Raw genomic sequence first — 21,131 nt, 5'->3', positions numbered from 1 at the left:
CCAACTCCTTCGGGAAGCACGTCCTCGCACTTCAGCATGCATGCTCCCTCAGGCCTCTGGGCGCACGCGCTTCCGGTGGCCTCACGGTCTCACCATCCCACTTCTGATACCAATGTAGCGGATTCAGGGGGCAGCCGGGAATCGAACCCGGGTAGCCCAGACCACGGGCGATCGCGTTAACCAGTCAACTAAAGGGTCTGTCACATCCCCGCCATTCAGCATATCAGCTCCCTCACGCCTCTCAGCGCACGCACTTCCCGAAAGAGGTGGATAGTGTAATGATCACAGATGACTAGACTCGCTAGTCCTTGGCTAACAGTTGACTGGTTAGCGAAGTCGCCTGTGGTCCAGGCTATCCGGGTTCAATTCCCGGTCGGCCCCTGAATTCGCTACATATATGTATATCTCATAGCAGAGATCTCCCACTGTCGTCTCGTCAAAGAGTCACGTGACATCACTGTAGATGCACGGTGGGTCTGCACGCAACCTGTACCTGGTATCACATCACAGGAGTGCTGTACTTATTCATGACACTCTGAAGGAAAACCAGAAAGAAAGAATCAAAGAAAAGTTTAACATCAGAAGAAACAAATAGGATCCCTACACCTAGCTGTAAGTGCCAACTCCAGCTCCCGGGAGATTCACTCTGATGCTAATTTTGGTGTCAGCTAGCAGTAGGAACGAGCGTGTCATTAACCATTCAACCTTGGTGTGACCCTTCAAAGAAGCACCGAGACCCTACAGCTAATGTACAACGAGCCCCACTACCGAGACCCCGAGAGGCTGAGCGGGCGTATCAAAGAGACCGTCGGAGCTGCCCAACTTCCCTCGGAGACCCCCGGGAGGCAGCGGTGCGCGGCGAAAAGAGGAAGAGAGCCTTTGCCTTTCACAATGAGCTGAAACAGCTCGGCGCTGTAGTTACAGCTCAGCAGAGCACTCTGGGCCCCAAGAACCTTTTCCCTCCGAAGTGCTCGGCAGAGCCATTAAGCAGCGCCCTCTCTGACCACATGATTCTGAACGCTGCACGGTCCATTTGTCTTTCGGCGGGAACTGGTTTAGCCTGAAGGGCCTCCCTGTGCAAAACCAGTGCTTATCGTTTTAGCGCGCCTCTGCCCCGGTGGAAAGGGAACCCCTAACCTTGGCACTGCTGAAGCCGTTTTTTGTTAGCTGAGCGACTCAAAGGGAATGGAAACTCTAATCCTGGCACTGTTTTCGCTTTTTCTGTTCTATATCCATTAGGCTACACAGGGAAAGAAACCCGCTAATTGGGGTGATGTTAGTCCACTGCCCCGACAACTGACAGGATCACAAAAGACAATATTTGATGGAACACAAACACACAGAAAAAGGGCAATTACACAGGCTTTATAAAGTGATTATTTTCTCAGTGCTTATACGATTGGCTGTATGCTTCTTTGTACAGGTTAAGTATGTATATTGTGAGTAGCCCCCCCACTTTTTTTTCCTCCAAAATTGTATCCAGCCAATTACCCCACTCTTCTGAGCCGTCACGGTCACTGCTCCACCCCCTCTGCCGAGCCGGGGAGGGCTGCAGACTACCACATGCCTCCTCCGATACATGTGGAGTCGCCAGCCGCTTCTTTTCACCTGGCAGTGAGGGGGACGTAGCGTGTAGGAGGATGACACTATTCCCCCCCGACTGACCAGAGGAGGTGATAGTGCAGCAACCAGGACACATACCCACATCCGGCTTCCCACCCGCAGACATGGCCAATTGTGTCGGGGACGCCCAACCAAGCCGGAGGTAACACGGGGATTCGAACCACCGATCCCCATGTTGGTAGGCAACGGGATGGACCGCCACGCCACTCGGACGCCCATTGTGAGCGTTTTTGTCTACTTTGTTGAGGTGAAGAAGTGAAGTTGTAGCTGAAGAGGGACGGCAGAGGCTTGGTAAGATGTGAGCGAGACTGGCTGACTTACCCATGGTGACAACAGGGATGACCGGATCAGTGGAGGAGGGCTTAGCCTTGACGGGGATGGGCGTGGTTGGTCCGTTCACCATCACGTGACCTGGTGGACAAGTAAAACAGGCAAGGTTTGAGTTTCAATGCAAAACTCACACATCGTCCATTGCCGTTTACGTAACCTGCGTGTTTTTCACCGTGTGAGTTTTGGTTTATTTTTCCAAAGTTCAGGGGTATTTAAGGAAAGATATACCCCACGTGTCCCTGTGATTTTTTTTTAACATGAAGACGCATGGTAAGAGCTCACCCTGAATTGTGCCTTAATTGGGATTTGGGCCATTATGTGCAACTCTGTACACACAAATAAACCTCATTAATTGGTGAATAAAAACGCGGCACCGTGTCTGCCGGTGCATTAACGAGTTGTTTGTTAACTCACGGAGACAGATATGTGTCTCTGCACTTGCATATACATGGCAATGCGTGGCTTTGTGAACCCCGCGTCCGTGTGTGTGTGTGTCCGTGTGTGTGTGCGCACAGACCCAGGTAGTGCAGAAGCTTCTGAGCTCGATTCTGTGTGGGCTTGAGGTTGAAGAGCTCCTGGTTCTCGTCGATAAACTGGGTGTCCACGGTGGAATGCAGGAACTGGTTGTTGGACAGAACATTCTGGAGGAATGGAATGTTGGTCTGAGGAGAGGAGAAAAAAGGGGAAATGGCCGAGACAGAGAGGGGGTGGGGTGGGGTGGGGGGGATGTGGGGGGTTAGTCAGCAGCACACACACAAATATGCATTCCAATATGTTATTGCCTTCTGAATGTGAGAGAAACGGGGAGGGAGAGCGAGACTGAATGAGATTGAATTTTAATATCTTAATGCAAAATTCCTCACCGCAGCAACAATCTATAAGTGCAAATGCCTCTCATAGCCAACTACACGCATGCACCCACGCAGGGACAACACAACCCAGTGCGCCGGGGACTCTGAAGACGGCCAGCTCTGCAGTCAAGTCCTGCATTGCTAATAAAGCTCTCAAAACAAAGAGGGAGCAGAAAACTACCCACAGAGAGAGAGAGAGAGAAAAAGATGGGCCTGTACTTTATATATTCAAAATCAAACTGGTTGCAGGTGCCCGGGTGGCGTGGTGGTCTATTCCGCTGCCTACCAACACGAGGATCACCGGTTCGAATCCCCGTGTTACCTCCGGCTTGGCTGGGCGTCCCTACAGACACAATTGCCCGTTTCTGCGGTTAGGAAGCCGGATGTGGGTATGTGTCCTGGTCGCTGCACTAGCGCCTCCTCTGGTCGGTCGGAGCGCCTGTTGGGGGTAGGGGGGGGGATAGCGTGATCCTCTCACACGCTACGTTCCCCTGGTGAAACCCCTCACTGTCAGGTGAAAAGAAGCGGCTGGTGACTGCACATGTATCGGAGGAGGCATGTGGTAGTCTGCAGCCCTCCCCAGATCGGCAGAGGGGGCGGAGCGGCTCGGTAGAGTGGGGTAATTGGCTGGATACATCCATCCATCCATCCATCCATCCATTATCTAAACCACTTATCCTGCTCTCAGGGTCACGGGGATGCTGGAGCCTATCCCACTAGTCATTGGACGGTAGGTGGGAAGACATCCTGGAGAGTCCATCACAGCCCCCCCCCCCCCCCACACACACACACACACACATTCACACCTAGGGACAATTTAGTACGGCGGATCCACCTGACCTACATGTCTTTGGACTGTGGGAGGAAACCGGAGCACCCGGAGGAAACCCACGCAGACACGGGGAGAACATGCAAACGCCACACAGAGGACGACCCGGGACGACCCCCAAGGTTGGACTACCCTAGGGCTCGAACCCAGGACCTTCTTGCTGTGAGGCGACCGTGCTAACCACTGCGCCACCGTGCTGCCCTGGTCAGACACAACTGGGGGAGAAAAAAAAAAGAAGAAAGAAACTGATTGCTTAAAGGTGCCATAAAACCCGTAGATCCTTAAACTGGTGAATTCCCAGAAAATGTCCTACACACACACACACACACACACACACACACTGCAAAAACAAGCAAACACTGCCATTACAAAAGCAACCACAGCCGCACATCACAGAACACGCACACAACAAACACTCCACAAATCTTGTTTCCACAGACAGAGGCGGAAAGACAAAGTGGGTGAGGGAGGTAGAGGGAGACAGAGTAAGCGGGGGGGAGGGGGGAGGGGGAGAGGGGGGGTGCAGAGCAAGGCAGTCTACTGTTTTACATTAATTACAACGCTCTATTTTTGTTTTGTTGTTTCTGCTTTGTGTTTGAAAACGCAAGAAAAGTACCACCACGCCAATTAAGGCGCTGAAATGGGGGAGTGTTAAGAGAGACGGAAGGGGAGGAAGAGGGAGTGTGTCCTTATTTCTCTGTTGTTGTAGGAGGCTATTTTTTTGCAGGGTGGGGACATTACTTCGCGGAGGGAGAGAACAGCACTAAGGAGAGAGACAAGAGACAGCGATATAACTATATGGAGGTGAGGTGGAGGGGGAGAAAACACAAGAGACTGGGGGGCATCCGGGTAGCATAGGGGTCTATTGTGTTGCCTACCAACACGGGGCTCGCTGGTTCGAATCCCCGTGTTACCTCCGGCTTGGTTGGGCGTCCCTACAGACACAATTGGCCGTGTCTGCAGGTGGGAAGCTGGATGTGGTTATGTGTCCCGGTCGCTGCACTAGCGCCTCCTCTGGTCGCTCGCGGTGCCTGTTCAAGGGGCAGGGGGAACTGCGGAGAATAGCGTGACCCCCCCCCCACACACGTGCTACGTCCCTCTGGGGAAACTCCTCACTGGTCAGGTGAAAAGAAGCGACTGGTGACGCCACATGTATCGGAGGAGGCATGTGGTAGTCTGCAGCCCTCCCCGGATCGGCAGAGGGCTTGGAAGAGTGGGGTAACTGGCCAAGTACAATTGGGGGGAGAAAAAAAAAAAGGGGGGGGGGAGAAAACATAAGAGGTTAAACGAACTGGATGAGAAGAATGTTAATTTCTTTGCAGCTGTTTAAGGTGCATTTGCAGCTGTTTCGGGGTCCCGGAGAGACAGGAAGTGGACTGGGGACCGACAAAAAGGGACAGCAGAACACGGGTGGGTTTTGATACCCGCATCGTGATCCAACACAAATGATCTAACACACACCGACGTCACGGACGGCATTGTGCAGCTCCCAGCTAAGCCTGCAAATACCCAATTTCTATTTTTTTCCCCCCAAACACACAAACACAAACGCTACGCTCGTGTGCAACAGCACCTCTTGAAACACACAAGCTGTCAGAAACACAGGTTTGCTCCACTGAGATGGGCGTCCCCAGGGGACCCCTGTGGACTGGGTGCAAAATGATTCTGAACCATGAAATTCCACATTCCAGCGATACACTGCTCTTTTTCATTGTGTGAAATACACACACACACACACACACACACACACACATGCATGTGTGCACAAACGCACGCACATGCGTGCACACAAATTGCCGGTTAGACATGGACTCGCACATCCGACGTTTCGGGGCGCGCCCGTGCACACAGATGCAGAATTTACGACGGTTTGGGGTGTCTAGCCGCCGCCCTTAGGCGGAGTTACTTGAAATAAGGGCCGCAGCAGGACCACTCAACGCCGAGGAATCCCATAACAGGAAGTAGCGAGCTGGGCAATAAACAAAACGTGCACACAAACACGGCTCATTACTGGCAGTGGGGGGCGAGGGGGAGGGAGAGGAGGAGGGGGGGGGAGAAACTGACAAAGATCAATGTTTGTGTGCTCAGGTGAGGCAAGTGGATGCCGGTCATGCCCATAAAGGGAAAATGAGAGCGGGAGAACTGAGACAGTGGCCTGAAGCGATGACAGAAATGTCCCTCACACACACAACACACACACACACACACACAACACACACACACACGAGGCATTTAGTTGGCATTTCAGGAATCAGGAACATTTGTCATTTCTTTTCATGCACTTCCATCCATCCATCCATTATCCAAACCGCTTATCCTGCTCTCAGGGTCGTGGGGATGCTAGAGCCTATCCCAGCAGCCACTGGGCGGCAGGCGGGGAGGCACCCTGGACAGGCCGCCAGGCCATCACAGGGCACCAGGACAACATATCCAAAGGGGGGGGGGGGGGATCCTGTCCAAGACAGCAAACACCAGGATGAGTGTCGGAACTGCTGGTCTGCATGGGCTAGCAGCTAGCTTAGCCTGCCCCGCTTCTGCGTCCTGTCAGACCGCCCTCGGTGCTTCCTCTTCAGTTGCAGCTCCAGGGAGGGCCGTGGTCCCTGGGCCCACCGGATGCAGCAGACCAGGCTCCCTCGGCCGATCCAATGCTAGCTCTCCCAGCCAGACTCCTTCGACACACCTCCCCACACTCCACACGACAACACCAAAAAGACAGTCAAGGCCAGGCAGGGCCGCCGCCAGACCGCCCTCAGTGTTATCAGAACTGCTGGTCTGCACGGGCTAGCAGTTATTTAGCCTGCCCTGTTTCTGCGTCCTGTCAGGCCGCCCTCGGTGCTTCCTCTTCAGGTGCAACTCCGGGCAGGGCCGTGGTCCCCGGGCCCACAGCACACACTAGACCAAGCTCTCCCAGCCAATCCAGTGCCAGCTCTCCCAGCCATTAAACCGAGGCACAAACTTAAGACGCAGACATGGACAAAGACACCGCATGGACGGTGCTGCGTGAAGCCAGCCGCTGAAAATGTAAGTTCGCGGCACCATCTTCCCACACCGTGAGCCATGGTGGAAAAATTACCAGCTGCCAACAGCCAGTTGGCTTCTCCGGGCTACATTTGACCGGCAAACCGCCAGCATTTTACACATCCCGAGCAAATTTACCCACAAGTCCTTGCAAATTCTCTTTGTGGAATTAAACAGCAGCCACTACAATGAGCTGGGGGGGGGGCAAATGTCTTTTCTGTTCTTTGTTCAATAACTGCAATTATTTTTATTTTGTCCCGGATGCCCGTCTTCAGCGTGTCTCACCACCTGTGTACCGCAACCTTTTGGAAAGGTCGTAGGTCAAAGACACGAGATGCCTTAATGGGCAGAGCCGGTATGAAGGACAGCGGATAAATACAAACCGTTTTCTCGGCTGCGTTCGTTTGTCTTCCGTTTTGTCGCGGAGGTGAATCACGCGGCCCCTCGGGTAGCTCGCCCACTTTCATTTGCAATTTTCTCGGTTCTTTCCGCGCGCCATCGTCTGAAAGCGCAAGTCAATCCAAAATCAACGGCGAGCGCGTGAAAAAGCAATTAAAAGATGGCCGATTTAAAAGGAAGAGGCAGGGGGAGAGGGGAAAAAACAACAGAAAAAGCCGTCATTAATGAGAGAGAGAGAGAGAGAGAGAGAGAGATATGGCAATAAAGCAAATATTGAATTGAATTGAAAGACAGACAGAGAGACAGACAGACAGAGACAGAGAGAGACAGAGACGGAGATAGAGAGAGACAGAGATAGAGACGGAGATAGAGAGAGACAGACAGACAGACAGACAGAGAGACAGAGAGAGGCAGAGACACAGAGAGAGACAGAGATAGAGACAGAGACAGAGAGAGACAGAGAGAGACAGAGAGACAGAGACAGAGAGACACAGAGAGACAGAGACAGAGATAGAGATGGAGACAGAGAGAGACAGAGATAGAGAGAGATAGACAGACAGACAGACAGACAGACAGACAGACAGACAGAGAGACAGAGACACAGAGAGAGACAGAGACACAGAGAGAGACAGAGATAGAGACGGAGATAGAGAGAGACAGAGATAGAGACGGAGATAGAGATGGAGATAGAGAGAGATAGATAGAGAGACAGACAGACAGACAGACAGAGAGACAGAGACACAGAGAGAGACAGAGACACAGAGAGAGACAGAGATAGAGACAGAGATAGAGATGGAGATAGACAGAGAGAGAGACACAGAGACACAGAGAGACAGAGACAGATATAGAGATGGAGATAGAGAGAGACAGAGATAGAGACACAGAGACAGAGATAGAGAGGGAGATATAGAGAGAGACAGAGAGACACAGAGAGACAGAGACAGAGAGACAGAGATGGAGATAGAGAGAGACAGAGAGATAGAGACAGAGACAGAGATGGAGATAGAGAGAGACAGAGAGACACAGAGACAGAGAGAGACAGAGAGAGACAGAGAGACAGAGACAGAGAGACACAGAGAGACAGAGACAGAGATAGAGAGAGACAGAGAGAGACAGAGACACAGAGAAACAGAGACAGAGAGACACAGAGAGACAGAGACAGAGATAGAGAGAGACAGAGAGAGACAGAGAGACAGAGACAGAGAGAGACAGAGACAGAGAGAAACAGAGACAGAGACAGAGAAAGAGATAGAGATAGAGAGAGACAGAGACAGAGACACAGAGAAACAGAGACAGAGACAGAGATGGAGATAAGAGACAGAGAGACACAGAGAGACAGAGATGGAGATAGAGAGAGACAGAGAGAGAGAGAGAGACACAGAGAGACAGAGATAGAGAGAGAGAGACACACAGACACAGAGAGACAGAGGCAGAGATAGAGAGAGAGAGAGAGAGACAGACACAGAGAGACAGAGACAGAGAGACAAAGATACAGATGGAGATAGAGAGAGACAGAGAGAGACAGAGACAGAGATAGAGACAGAGATAGAGATGGAGATAGAGAGACAGAGAGACACAGAGAGACAGAGACAGAGACAGAGACAGAGATAGAGATGGAGATAGAGAGAGACAGAGAGACAGAGACAGAGAGACGGAGATAGAGATGGAGATAGAGAGAGAGAGAGACAGAGACAGAGAGACGGAGATAGAGATGGAGATAGAGAGAGAGAGAGACAGAGACAGAGAGACGGAGATAGAGATGGAGATAGAGAGAGAGAGAGACAGAGACAGAGAGACAGAGACAGAGATAGAGATGGAGAGAGACAGAGACAGAGAGATAGGTTATCATTAACACACAAGGTTTGTAAGGAGGTTTGTCCTTTTCCTCTCTGCTGTACCGGATCAATGTGTTCATTATCAGTCTGCTCTGTATGCCTGTGGCCACACACACACACACACACACACACAAACACACACACACACACACACACACTTCACTACACCATCTGTCCATTACCTACGTGACTATGTGACAGACACTTGAAAGGGCACGTGAACACACACTCACTATCTCTCTCCCACACACTCCTGGTTTTTTCCTCCCCTCCCTCTCCTTTCCTCAGCGCCTTTATCATATTTCCTGAGCCTTTCTTTATCTTCATGTGTGGTGACGCCCACACACACACACACACACACACACACACACACACACACACACGCACGCACACACACACACACACACACACACACACACACACACACACACACACACACACACACACACGTCCCTTACCATTTTGGCTCCCCTGCGGCTCACACTTGGCTGGAGCCCCCAAAGCTGTGTGGGAAGCATGCAACACACTGGTGCAGACACACACGACAATCATACTGAACAGACACACACGCATCCCGCATCCATCCCCCCGCCACAGACGGTTCGATCTCCTGTTTCCAAATGGCTGCTGTCGATTCCAGATCCAGACCCACAAACAATACGCACAACTTTTTACATCACCAGTGAGACAGTGAACATGTGTATACATACACACGTTCTCCTGGATCACCACCTTGTCATGGTGGAGAAGCTGCCCCCCCCCTCCCTTTTCTCCCCAATTGTATCCGGCCAATTACCCCACTCTTCCGAGCCGTCCCGGTCGCTGCTCCGCCCCCCTCTGCCGATCCGGGGAGGGCTGCAGACTACCACATGCCTCCTCCCATACATGTGGAGTCGCCAGCCGCTTATTTTCACCTGACGGTGCGGAGTTTCACCAGGGGGACGTAGCGCGTGGGAGGATCATGGTATTTCCCCTAGTTCCCCCTCCCCCCTGAACAGGTGCCCCGACCGACCAGAGGAGGCGCTGTTGCGGTGACCAGGACACATACCAGCATCTGTCTTCCCAGCCGCAGACACGGCCAGTTGTGTCTGTAGGGACGCCCGACCAAGGCGGCGGTAACACAGGGATTCGAATCGGCGATCCCCGTGTTGGTAGGCAACGGAACAAACCGCCACTCTACCCAGATGCCCCATGGGGGAGAAGCTTGCATGTACCAATGATCCCAAGAGCTATGCTGTCTGGATCTTGGTTCCTGGTAGGGTCACCCAAGGTGGATAGGTCAAGGGGGAGGTTCCAGATGGAGTGCGATCCAACAAAGACCTCAACGGCAGAACTGGTGGAAGATGTCTCCAGGTCACAACAACGGTGAAGGTGGCTGAAGGCTGCAACAGAGGGTGGTCCCCAATCATCTTGGCTCTCCATGCCATTGGTCTCTGGCCACCCCCTGCCAAGGACCGCGTGGTGGCTGCAGGAGCATCAGCCTCTCCATGTAAAAAGCTGTCAAGTGCAGGCATCCTCCCGTTATGCGGCTCCAGGATCGGCCTCTACACCCGCCTGAGAACCCAGAGGGACCCAGAGGGAGGACGGTCATACTCGACCCCGAATGACTGCCGATGATATACATTATAGTAAATGATCTCGCACACACGCAGTGACCATAAACAAATCCCTTTTCTCTCACACACACACAAAACCTCTGCTAGACACATACACAGAAACATCTGGGCATTGAAATGTGCTTGTTTGTGAGGTGCCAAACGGATCACGTGACGACTGCTGGGCACCGACACACGGTGGGACATGCAGTGCCGGCTTCCTGTGGGGTAATTCTCCGAGAAGCAGGTTTCTTACCACCGCCAGTCACTACTGCCGTAGTCGTGACCAGCATTACCTGTGATGTCTGAAGCAACTTCCTGCGGTACATACTGGTCTAACACGCCTGCCGACAAGTTTCCGGACCCAAGGCAAAACATAAAAACCTAAAACTAAAACACAGCCCCCACACATTTTCTGACCCAGAACCACTCCGGTTTCGCTCCAAGAGACGGAGGCTCCGTGGAGACTCTCTGAAAGTTGACACCGATATCTCCACCCTGGCCGAGTCTTGAATATACACAGTACATCAACATGCTTTATTTCCCTGTCCCAGGCCAAGAGAGCGCTAACATTATCCCAACGAAAACTTACACAACAACAGAGACAGAAAATATCCAAGTAGACTTCTCTGCGGACGGTACACGCTGGTGTGACCTGCATCTCTCGCCACAGGACTGACGTCAGTAAGGTGGCTGTAGCAGGGAGGATGCAGCCACCCGAGGCGGCCTTGAGGCCAGAGATGAGAAGAAAACTCTCACTGTTTCCTCTGATTCACTGGGGATACAATCTGTTCACAGTTTACAGCCGCTACCCAAGTAACCTTCCCAAAAATGTTTAAGTACATTGTTGATTCCCTCTGTTCTTATAAACATAAAAAATGCCAAAACTGTTCCGTTAAACATCCCTCCCTCACATATTCAATGGAGTTCTGCTTCTTAGCAAATGTGCTCAGTACGACCTCAGCATCACTAACACTCTGTTTCGCCACAAAAACAAATTTAAGGCATCTTGGAGACACCCCCGCTTCAAAAGGTGGCATCTCCTTACTATGTCATTATACGAACCAGGGACTCTGTGACGTGAACATCACGAGGGCCATGATCGATGCAGATGACTGCTGGATGGATCATCACCTTATCCGCTCCATGATGTCCATCAAACTCAAGAGGAAGAGGAGGATTCCAAAGAAACAGATCCGGCCAAGACTGAACCTTGAAAGCCTGAATTAAATTGCCGCCCAGCAGCGACTTCAGACCTCTCTTGGGGAAACCCTTCAACAGGAATATCCTCATGACTTTGAGAAGCATTGGAGCCTGCTCAAATCCACCATCCTTGACACCTGCAAAACCACCCTTGGGTATAAATCCAGAAAATACCAGGACTGGTTTGATGAGAATGACACAGAGATATAACAGCTCATCTCCAAGAAAAGGAAAGCCTTCTGTGCCTGGCAAAATGATGTAACCTGCAAGGCTAAGGTAGATGTTCTGAGATGGGTGAGGGAGCTTAAGAACTCTTGGTGGACAGAAAAGGCTCTGGAAACCCAGCAACTGGCAGCTTTTTCAGCACTACTAAGGCCATCTATGGTCCAAGCAACCGCAGCTTAAACCCCCTGTGCTCAAAGGACGGGCAAGAGCGGCTGAACAACAATTAATGCCTGATGGAGGGAGCACTTACAAGAACTCCTCAACCATAACAGCACAGCTGAACCAGACATTGCCAGCCACATTCCCCAGAGTCCCATCAGAGAAGACATTGGGGAACCTCCCACCATGACAGAGGTTCAAGATGCCATCAGGAGCCTTAAGAACAACAAGGCTGCCAGTCCAGATGGGATCCCAGCTGAGATCTTAAAGGAAGGTGGACCATAGCTCCTGTACCACATCCACACCCTCCTCCTCAAGGTCTGGGAAAAAGAAGAACTTCCCTCAGACCTCAGGGATGCTCTAATAGTGTCCATATTCAAGAAAGGGGACAAGATGGAATGTGGAAACTACAGGGGCATCTCACTCCTGTCAACAACAGGCAAAGTTCTCGCAGACGTCCTTGCAAACCGACTGCTACCACTGGCTGAGGAAGTATTCCAAGAATCTCAGTGTGGCTTCCGCCCATCCAAAGGTACAGCAGACATAATATTTACAGCACGCAAACTCCAGGAAAAATGTCAGGAACAAAGCCACCCTTTGTACATGGCTTTCATAGACCTGACAAAGGCCTTTGGCTCAGTAGACCGCCAGGCTCTGTGGAGCATACTATCAAGATATGGCTGCCCTGAAAAATATATCAGAATATTGAGGCTTTAATATGACGGCATGTCAGTCACAATGCTCAGCAACAGAAGCTCTGAGTCAGAGCCTGTCACTGTGAAAACAGGGGTCAAACAGGGATGCATTATTGCACCCACCCTGTTTGCCATCTTTATTGCTGCCATGCTCCTCATTGGCTGCAATGGGGGATCCCAATCCTTTTTTTTAATACCCTCCTCCCTTTTCTCCCCAATTGTATCCGGCCAATTATCCCACTCTTCTGAGCCATCCCGGTCGCTGCCAGAGATCCCAAACAGAACTGACGGCAGGCTCTTCAACCTCAATAGGTTCAAGGCCAAGAGCAAAGTCTGCAACACGACCATCATGGAGCTTCAGTATGCAGACGACAACACCATTGCAGCACACTCCGCAGAAGACCGCCAGAACATTCTGAATGCCATTGCCAAGGCATACAGAGCTCTGGGTCTAGCATTAAACATCAGGAAGACCCAAGTCCTCTCTCAACCTCCACCCAACCAGCCATCTATGTACCCAGCCCACCATAAAAGTGGACAACAAAATTCTTGAGACTGTTGATCACTTCCCCTACTTCCCTTACAAAAGAATGGAGAGGACAGTTATATACTCGCTTCGAGTAACCACCGATGATGATGATTAGTGGAATAGGGTAGAGCTGGGCAATACGTCGATAAATCTAAAAAAATATATATATATATACGTATATATATATATATAGTGATATAAGACTAGATATCATCTGGGATCTGGGATTTTGGGTATTGCAATACGTGATATGATGTAAGTGTTGTCTTTTCCTGGTTTTAAAGGCTGCAGTACAGTAAAGAGATATATTATATTATTCGTCTCTACCTGTTTGGACATCATATCCACATTACTAATGAGTGTTTATCAAAATGTCATGTAAATATTTTGTGAGAGCACTGATAGTCATCAAAATATCGATAGCGAGGTATTCGGTCAAAGATATCATGAGATTTGATTTTGTCCGTATCGCCCAGCCCTAGAATAGGGGAGCTGATAGCTCATCGGTCTTCACCTTCCTCTACTCTGTCGCCGCTCTCTCCTTCTCTACATCCGTCACGACTTAACCACTGGCCTGGACATGTAAAGCAACATCAACACACGTATGTGCACGCATGCACACACACACACAGCGACATGAAGGCGCACAGTCTTCGCTCAAGCAGAGACAAAACATAAATAAAATAAACATGTTTAACTGAGGGTTTCAACGAGAGGGCGGCACTGGGACTGGGATCCCGCAGGACCAACGCAAATCTCGCGGGAGCGGGTGATTGTAACTTTGCCGGGGGTGGGAGCAGCCATTCAGAAAAACAAATGAACTGCGGGCCCCGGGATCCTCCCGGTTAGCGCTGTCGCTAGCTAACCAGAAGGCCGGAGTTACGAAATGAAGACAAGAAGAGCATCAAAGCAGCTCATTACAACACTGCGGCGCCCGGGAGGTGACACACGCGTCCCCGCTGCAGGCAAAACACCTCATTTCGCTACCTCACCACCGGCAGGTGTGCAGCTCTATTAGTCCTACACAGTGTGGTAATGCGTTTTCCCTGCAGGTTGCAGAAGGCACAAAAATCAGCGGAACTCTGTTGTGCGGGCGTGAATGGTCAGAATGTGTGCGGGTGTGGGAGTGGACGCCACAGAATAGAGATTGTACAGATGTACCAATGACGTGTAAGACGTAACGTGACGTCACTGGACCGCCGCCATTACTGTTCGACTGGCGCTAAAATCAAAATATCGTGAATTTTGCGCGTTTTCACACTGTTCTCATGGATTGTCGGTCATAATGAGTTGCGAAAACGCTGTTGTCGTTCGTAAAGGGGCTAATTACTGCCATGGCATCCACTGCAGTAGTAACAGCAAAGACACCATCGAGCCGAGGACGGGTAGAATCGTCCGATTCCATCGGTGAATTTTGCGTCTTTTTATTGCGTCAGGATCTCTATTCTGTGGTGGACACCATGTGCGGGAGCAGGCGGTAATCAGGAATATCAGGAATCAGGAATATTTATTCCTCATTTCATTCCATGCACCTGCGCACATGAAATGAAACGAAATATCGTTTTCCCCCAGCCCACAGCACTGCAACACAAAGACAAAAACACATAGCCAAACTAAAAGAACACATATACCCAAACTACAAAAAAAAGAAACCCTACAAAAACTACAAAACACATATATCCAATATATATAAAACATAAAAAAGATTCACTGTCCAAGAGAACGCCAGCCAGGATGACTGTCGGAACTGCCGGTCTGCGTGGGCTAGCAGTTAGCTTAGCCTGCCCCGCTTCCGCGTCATGTCAGACCGCCCTCGGTGTTTCCTTCTCGGGCGCAGCTCCAGGCGGGGGCCGTGGTCCCTGGGTCCACCGGACGCACCAGCCCAGGCTCCCCCAGCCGATCCATAATGGTTAGAAATCCAGCGGGAGCGGGATTAAGAAAACAGTCCCATGCACGTCTCTAGTAGCAACAACTAAAGACCCAGGAGTAAACAGTGAAAATGTTATACAACCACTTGGACACACATGAGAGCGCACGCACACACACACACACACACACACACACACACACACACACACACACACACACACACACACACACACACACACACACAGGGCATCATGCTAGTGAGGTGAATTGGCGTGTGTAGGTTCCCAGTTGGCTGTTAATGACTTTCCCTCAGTTCATTGATTGGTTTGTTGTGTGTATGTGCATGTGTGTGTGTGTGTCTTGGTGGATGGGTAGATTAAGTTAGAACGGCAGAGGGGGGGTCAAGGGACCACCGAGGCGAGTCGGAAGTGCACTCTAGCTGCTCATGTGATGCCTAAACAGTCGTGACCTCCACCTCACCCCCAAAACCCTGCTTTGACCGGCTCCTCCTCCACCGTCCCTCACCATCAGGTAGTTTCTCTTCATTTCCCCTCATTTGCCCTTCTGTCTGTTTTACGGATGACTGTGTGTTGAGTAAAACGTCTCACTCCTGATTCCGTTTGTGCGTGCTTTGGTGTGAAAGGAATACACAGGTGTGCGCTTGCTGCCGAGACGTAATCGGGAAATACAAACCAATAACTCGGGGGGTTTTGTGCTTTCCGGAATGTGTCCGCGCCGCCACCTAAGACTCTGCAGCGGTAACAGTGTCTGCATGACCATTACATGGTAAAATATAACAACGGCCTCCCACGGCAGCGGCTCCCGCTCGACTCGAAAATCTGATCAGAAACCTTCCCAGCCGCGGCTCCCATCACCGTGTCATGGTGATAGGATTTTCAAAAGAGTCTGCCTCCCTTCCGGTTTAATCAGCCGAATCGTACCCATTCATAAATTGGTTTCCGTTTTGCACGGGAGAGACAAAAAAAAACAAAAAAACAACAACAACAAAAAAACAAAAACAAAAAACAAACATGAAAAGATAGGAACAGGAATTCTATTAAAATGGTGCATCATCTGATAAAACGTATCCCTTTTGCAGGCTAGCAATCCTATTGTGTTGCTTGCAAAAACAACACACACGCATGCACACACACACACATGCACACAAACACATGCATGTGTGCGCACAAACACACTGGTAGAGCAGACTGTTAGCTTTGCTAACAGGCAAATTTCACAGCCACCTGCTCTTCCCTTGCAAAAAAACAAAAACCAAACCAACTGGGTGAATATAAAGCTAATATCCTCCCCTGATTCACACCAGTTTATTCCACTTCGGCCACGGTGGGGTGGAGGCGGCGGTGGGACGGAGGTAAAGGCGCTTTGGGCACTGAAACAGAAATTGTCCAAATGCATATGTAAAGTAATGCCTGGTAGGTCCTGCACGGGGTGCAGACATCGTCTGGTAGCTGTGAGCTGCTGCAGAGGCATTCAGCATGACATGGGGTGAGAGGGAGGGTCAACACCAGCAGCGAAAAAAAAACAAACATTAAAATACCTTCAGCGGGAACACAAATTGATATGGGATCTATTTTTTCCCAGCCAACATGACTCCGCAGACCCATATTGCATCAGGCTGTGGGGTGCTGAGGAGGCGAAAAGCGGCTCTTGTGCCCTTTCGGGGGCCCACGTTTAATTAAAACAGTGCTGCCTTGTTATTCTGGGAACCCACACGTGGCAGGCCCTGCAACACACTCAGCAAACTTATGTGCTGCACGTAACAATAGCGCACAGAGTCGACTGGACACAAGCTGAGTTTGTACTAAATTCTTGTGGCCACTCACACCCACATAACAACACAATCTCCTGGCAGACATTCAACCCAGATCTGCACGCCAGTGACATCATCATGGACATGGTCATGGTAGATGCTTATGATACCACTGAGGACCGCATCTGCAACAATCTGAGAAGACAACTCCCAGCGTCCGGGTAGCCTGGTGGTCTATTCCGTTGCCTACCAACATGGGGATCGCCGGTTCGAATCCCCGTGTTACCTCCGGCTTGGTCGGGCGCCCCTACAGACACAATTGGCCGTGTCTGCGGGTGGGAAGCCGGATGTGAGTATGAGTCCTGGTCGCTGCACTAGCGCCTCCTCTGGTTGGTCGGGGCGCCTGTTCGGGGGGGGGGGGGGGGGGGGCTGGGGGGAATAGTGTGATCCGCCCATGTGCTATTTCTCCCTGTCAAGACTCCTCACTGTCAGGTGAAAAGAAGCGGCTGGCGACTCCACATGTATGGGAGGAGGCATGCGGTAGTCTGCAGCCCTCCCCGGATCAGCAGAGGGGGGTGGAGCGGCGACCGGGTCGGCTCGGAGGAGCGGGGTAATTGGCCGGGTACAATTGGGGAGGAAAAATTTTAAAACAAAAGAAAAAGAAGAAAACAACTCCTACAACTCTATCATATCGGCCTAAGTTTGACCTGGCTCCTGACTGACCTCTCTCACTTCCCCCCGCCATTTTGTCCTCACAGCTCTACAACTGGTGCACCGCTTCCGCCTGAGCAACCTGCAGACACCGGGAAAAGGGAAAGAGCCGTACAGTTTGTCACCACGAGTGAGGAATCAGACGGCTGTGATGAGGAGAGCGGGGTCAGCAGACTGGGGGGAGGGGGGGGGGCGGCAGGTACTCAGCAAATCTGGGCTGTGTGTTATTCCCTCATCAAACAGCTACCATTTTCCCCCGATTTCAATATTTGTGGATATGTGCAACTCCCTGCCAAGGACCTCTGAGCAGCAGGCTCTCCTGGGGAGTTTTAAAATGGTTTTGAAGCAGCAGGGTCTTTTCAACCTTTTACAGCCCGAGCACCATATTAGAAATTCATTGTCTTACCCTAGGAGCCCAGATCAATAAACTGTATTGTTACCTGATCACGCGGGGAGCCAACAGAAGTGGACTCTTGCCTGCATGCTCTTCAGTCAGGGCTTAAATGGATTATCCAATGCAAACAACAAACAGGCGGCGTTTCCCTTCAACTCGCTTTGTTCCTTCCCTGGGCTTGTAAGATCTGCTCGGGCGTTTCTTTACTCTAGAGACGAACGTGCCGCGAGGACACGGTGTAATGATTTATGGCCACCGAACTTGTGCACAAGCACAATTTTGCAACAAATTATTATGAAATCCATAATCTTGCAGATCTTTCTATTGTACCTCAGCAGTCGCTTTTGTCCAGAGCGACGCACACCTGAGAGTTAATACAACACAAGCAAGCGTCTAGCCAGGAGGCGACAACGCATGTAAGTGCCAAAAGAACCTGGTTCAAGTCCGATAGGACATAGGTGTCAACAGGCAGTGCACAAAGGCAATGCTCAGGGTGCATAGAAGTATTTTGTTCCTATGTATTTTGTGACTACATCCCCAACAGGTCCACGTTTCATATCCAGCAGCTGATAAACAGAAAGAGGCAGACAGTACAGCGGGATAATACCAGGTCCCTTCGGATGGACCACAAGAAAAGGCCCTGTATCACAAAACAGCCCACAGAAAAACCCGCCAAGCTGCAGGGCCTATTATTAGTTTGGCATCGACCGCACGAGCCTGCCATGTCCTGTTCTAGATGCCCAGAAACTACACGTCAAAACGGGAGGAGTCATTTTCTACTTTCAGAAGGTGCATACCAGCAATGATATGGCTGATATCAACGTGCAACCGCCACATGCAACACGCTCATAGTAAGTAACTGTACTGGTTACTGGGGTGGGGGGGGTGGTAGTTTTAGTTTTCACCAGTTCCCATATATAGTGCAAGGGTATTTTCCTGCACCGTGGGAAAATGTCCACATCTACGTCTAAGTTTGTGTACTTGTGTTAAGTTTTTACTTTGAGCGTCGATTTTTTTCCGTTTCCTGGCTGGGAGAGCTGGCGTTGGATCAGCTGGGAGAGCTTGGTCTGCTGCGTCTGATGGGCCCAGGGACCACGGCCCTGCCCGGAGCTGCGCTAGAGAGGAAACACCGAGGCGGGCTGATGGCGACCTCACCTAGTGTTGACTGTGTCTTTGGTGTGGTCACGTGGAGTGTGGGGGGAGAGCTAGTGGGGGAGAGCTATAGGCTGGGAGAGCTAGTGTTGGATCAGCTGGGAGAGCTGGGTCTGCTGCATCCTGTGGGCCCAGGGACCACGGCCCTGCCCAGAGCTGCACCCGAAGAGGAAACACCGAGGGCGGTCTGACAGGATGCGGAAGCGGGGCAGGCTAAGCTAACTGCTAGCCCATGCAGACCGCCAGTTCCGACAGTCATCCTGGCTGGCGTTCGTTCTGCTGGACAGAGGATTTTTTTTGGACTGTGTTGCTCTGAGTGGACTGTGTTGTTGTTAACTGTGTTTTTTGCTTTGTTCTCTCTGTTTTTGTGTGTTTTTGGGAAATTTTGGATGTGTGTTTTTGTCTTTTGCGTTGCACTGCTGTGGTCTGGGAGAAACGAAATTTCATTTCTTTTATGTACGCAAGTACATGTAAGAAATGACAATAAATTGTTCCCGATTCCTGATTTGAGTTATTAATGGGTTTTTTTTTTTTCAAAATTTATTTCTGATTTTTCCCTTTTTTTCTCCCAATTTAGTGGCCAACCGATCCCTATTTTAATTCAAACACCCACCCTCGTACTGCGTGCGTTCGCCAACTGCATCTCTCCGGCCGGCAGTCTCGAAAGAGACGCCTCGCCACTTCCGTGACAAGGCAAGTCCAGGCCGAACCACTGCTTTTTCCGACACACCCAGAGGCGCATTCATGTGACAAACACAAGCCGACTCCGCCCCCCTCCCGAAGACAGCGTTGCCAATATTGCCGCTTCATCGAGTCCGGCCATAGTGGGATCTGACGAGACCGGGGCGTGAACCCCGGTCCCCAGTGGGCAACTGCATCGACACAAAGCCGATGCTTAGACCGCTACACCACCGCGGACCTGATTAATGGTTTTACAAACCTGACCAGAACAAGACAAGTGAACAAGCTCGCTTCTCTGGCTCGTAAAAAAGCAACAAATGTGAAAAGCCTACACCGTCTACAGTCACACATATCTCCATTCATTCAAAACGACTGTTCACCAACAGGGGCGGCACGGTGGTGCAGTGGTTAGCGCTGTCGCCTCACAGCAAGAAGGTCCTGGGTTCGAGCCCCGGGGTAGTCAAACCTTAGGGGTCGTCCCGGGTCCTGTGTGTGGAGTTTGCATGCTCTCCCCGTGTCTGTGTGGGTTTCCTCCAGGGGCTCTGGTTTCCCCCCACAGTCCAAAGACATGTAGGTCAGGTGACTCGGCCGTACTTAATTGTCCCTAGGTGTGTATGTGGGCCCTGTGATGGCCTGGCAGCCTGTCCAGGGTGTCTCCCCGCCTGCCGCCCAATGACTGCTGGGATAGGCTCCAGCATCCTCGTGGCCCTGAGAGCAGGATAAGCGGTTCAGATAGTGGACGGACGGATGGATGTTCACCAACAAGCGGTCCTACATCACGGCCAAGATGTAGGACCGTTTCCAAGCCTGAAAACCAACTAACTGCCTCCAAACCTAAACGGTGTCTCATGGTGCTGGCAGGTAGCCAGCTTGTTCTGGCATTGTGCAGGAGTAGCGACTCTGTGTGTAATCTGATGTATGTTTAACAGCAACCGCTGACAATGCTGCACGGTCCCTTACCGGCGGCGTGTCTGCACCGAGCCTCATGGGAACAAGCTCCGGCCGGTGTCCTTGGTGCTGAAGAGCAGGACTGCAGCTACTGCTACGACTGCACTAATTAAAACATCCTTTTTTCCCCCTGATCTCTGTCATCCAAGGGTACCAAGTATTCCTTCTTTTTCTTTTTTCTTTTAAATTCCTTGGGAGTCCACATCAGCGAGGACCTCTCCTGGCCATCAAACACCCAGGCCCTTGTGAAAAAGGCCCAACAACACCTGCATTTCCTGAGGAGCGCCCGTCTATCCCCCAAATTCTCCCCAACT

The 21,131-nt window shown here is 51.1% G+C and overlaps 1 protein-coding gene across 1 annotated transcript in view; it reads right to left on the bottom strand.

Moving 5' to 3' along the window:
• Positions 1 to 21,131, bottom strand: part of LOC130130374 (pyruvate carboxylase, mitochondrial) — a 469,779-nt gene that overhangs the window by 99,068 nt on the left and 349,580 nt on the right. Inside the window, exons 13-14 of the mRNA XM_056300064.1 lie at positions 2,471 to 2,615; positions 1,945 to 2,034 (exon numbers count right to left, since the gene is read on the bottom strand). Coding sequence (XP_056156039.1) covers positions 1,945 to 2,034; positions 2,471 to 2,615 — 235 coding nt within the window. The remainder of the gene's footprint in view (positions 1 to 1,944; positions 2,035 to 2,470; positions 2,616 to 21,131) is intronic.

This window comes from Lampris incognitus, chromosome 20 (assembly GCF_029633865.1).
Source record: "Lampris incognitus isolate fLamInc1 chromosome 20, fLamInc1.hap2, whole genome shotgun sequence".
Classification (NCBI taxonomy): Eukaryota; Metazoa; Chordata; class Actinopteri; order Lampriformes; family Lampridae; genus Lampris; species Lampris incognitus.
Note: the sequence above shows the minus strand (reverse complement) of the source record. Positions and strands in the feature narration are given on the sequence as shown.